General features: G+C 38.9%; 1 protein-coding gene across 1 annotated transcript in view; it reads right to left on the bottom strand.

Annotated features, from left to right (window-relative positions):
* cfap70 (cilia and flagella associated protein 70) overlaps positions 1-1,662 on the bottom strand; it is a gene marked incomplete at its 5' end in the record, with an annotated part of 14,587 nt that extends 12,925 nt beyond the window's left edge. The window contains 2 exon segments of the mRNA XM_014018740.1: positions 1,372-1,457; positions 1,570-1,662. Of these exon segments, the coding sequence (XP_013874194.1) occupies positions 1,372-1,457; positions 1,570-1,662 (179 nt within the window).
* Positions 1,663-2,293: the final 631 nt, after the last annotated feature.

The following is a 2,293-nucleotide window of genomic DNA, read 5'->3' as shown; positions in this document are numbered from 1 at the left end:
CATTTTTAGGTGAACAAAGGCAATGGAACAAATAATCTTAAAGTAAATAACATTTAATATTTGGTGGTATAACCCTTGTTTGCAATGACTGCCTCCAGCCTTCGACCCATCATCACCAAACTGTTGTATTCTTCATTTGTGATGCTGTTCCAGGATTTTACTGCAGCTTCTTTCAGTTCTTGTTTGTTTCAGGAGGTTTCTCCTTCAGTCTCTTCAGGAGGTGAAATGCTCTGTTGGGTTCAGGTCAGGTGATTGACTTGGCCAATCTAAAACCTCCCACTTTCCCCCTGAGGAAGTCCTTAGTTTTGTTGGCAGTGTGCTTTAAGTCATTGTCCAACCGCATCATAAAATTACTCCAGATTACTTTGGATGCATTTCTCTGCAAGACAGCAGACAAAATGTTTCTGTGCACTTTAGGATTCATTCTGCTGCAGCTATCATCAGTTAAATCATCAATAAATATTAARGAGCCTGTTCCAGAAGCAGCCATGACATCACCTGCACCATGCTTCARAGAGGAGCTTGTGTGCTTCAGATCATCAGCAGTTCTTTACTTTCTCCTCACTTTGGTCTTTTCATCACTTTGGTAGAGATTAATCTTGGTCTCATCAGTCCATAAGTTTGTCTTCCAGAACTTTTGTGGCTCATCTCTYTACTTCTTTTTACTGAGTGGTTTGCATCTTTGTGGATGTCCTCTATATTTCTGCTCTCTGTCTTCTTCCAACAGTGGATTGTGATACCTTCACCCCTGAACAGTGGAGGTCGTTGCTGATGTCACTCAGGACATTTCAAATTGTTGTGCTTGCATAGGGCCAATGTTTTCAATGGCTTTGAGGTTTTTTTTTCTTCCCAGCTTCAAAATGGCTTGCTATTCTCCCATAGACAGCTCTCTGGTCTTCATGTTTCTTTAAACAGAAATACCTATTTTATAGGTTTAAAGCCAGGCCAACACGTAGACTAGTCAAGCAGAGCTATTWAATGTTTGAACAACAAACCTTAAAGGCAACACCTGGTCAATAAGTAACACCTGTCAGTCACATGTTCCAAAACGTTTGCTCACCTAAAAAATGCTGTGGTGTAATACAAACAGTGACATATCCTAAGTTGTTTAACACATCTCCATGTAAATACCAGGAAATACAAGCTGACGTTCTGAACTCTTGTCTCATCTTTGGATCTTAAACCCAAATGTCTTCAGTGAACAACAAAAACAGGATAATTTGACTTGCTGTTCCAATACTTTTGGAGGGGACTGTGTGTTTCTGATTGTTTCAAACAGGTGTACAGGCAGTGGACTGATCATGTTTTACAAAGAGATGAGCTGTTAAACTGTGAGATTAAAAAGAACTGTGCTGTCATGWCCTAACTGACCAGCAGGGTGAAGCCCTGACGAGATTCCCTGARTCCGGGGCTGTTTACAGGATGAACCGGTACCGTGGATGAAAAGCTGCACTGACCTGCAGACAAGTAAAAAAAAAAATCATTCCAGCTAAAAAAATCCTACCACGTAAAACAGACACACACTGCCACACAGAAACACAAAAAATCTAGGCCTTCTATTTACGGTACCTTGCAGAAGTGGCAGCAGGTCGAGCACAGCTTGACCCAGCGGCAGTGCTTTGGCCTCACGTTTTGCCTCCTGCAGGACCTCCATCACTGTGACTGAGCACATCCCGTTATTATTAATATTAGTAATAATAATATTTTACAGTAGCAATAAAGTAAATGACAGCTTTGCATAAACTCTTCAAATCTCTATTTCTGTTTTTGTTCACATGTAGAAAAGTTGCTACCTGTATTTCTGATTTATTTAAGAATAATTTATACTTGTGTCTGTTTAAAGTGCACTAGACTTTTATTACTTGAACCAAATGAAACCAAAACTATTAAACCAAAAAAATGAAGAAATAAAACATTATCTACAATTTAAAGAGGACATGTCATTCAAAATCCACTTTTTTAGCCGTCAAATACATTTTGTTGTGTACTTGGAGTCTCTAAGAGTGTAGAAAAGTTGAATTTAGTCCATTTCATTGTAGTCACTTTAAAATCTTTGGCTTTTTTATATTGTTTCTGTGATTTTTTTAAGATAAGATGAGATGAGATGAGATGAGATGAGATGAGATGAGATGAGATGAGATGAGATAAAACTTTATTGATCCCACAGTGGGGAAGTTTGCACATTACTGCAGCTCAATACAGGAGAGGTGAGATAGAATAAAGATAAGCAAACAAATGTGTGTGTGTGTGTGTGTGTGTGTGTGTGTGTGTGTGTGTGTGTGTGTGTGTGTGT

This window comes from Austrofundulus limnaeus, unplaced genomic scaffold, assembly GCF_001266775.1.
Source record: "Austrofundulus limnaeus strain Quisiro unplaced genomic scaffold, Austrofundulus_limnaeus-1.0 Scaffold200, whole genome shotgun sequence".
Classification (NCBI taxonomy): Eukaryota; Metazoa; Chordata; class Actinopteri; order Cyprinodontiformes; family Rivulidae; genus Austrofundulus; species Austrofundulus limnaeus.
Note: the sequence above shows the minus strand (reverse complement) of the source record. Positions and strands in the feature narration are given on the sequence as shown.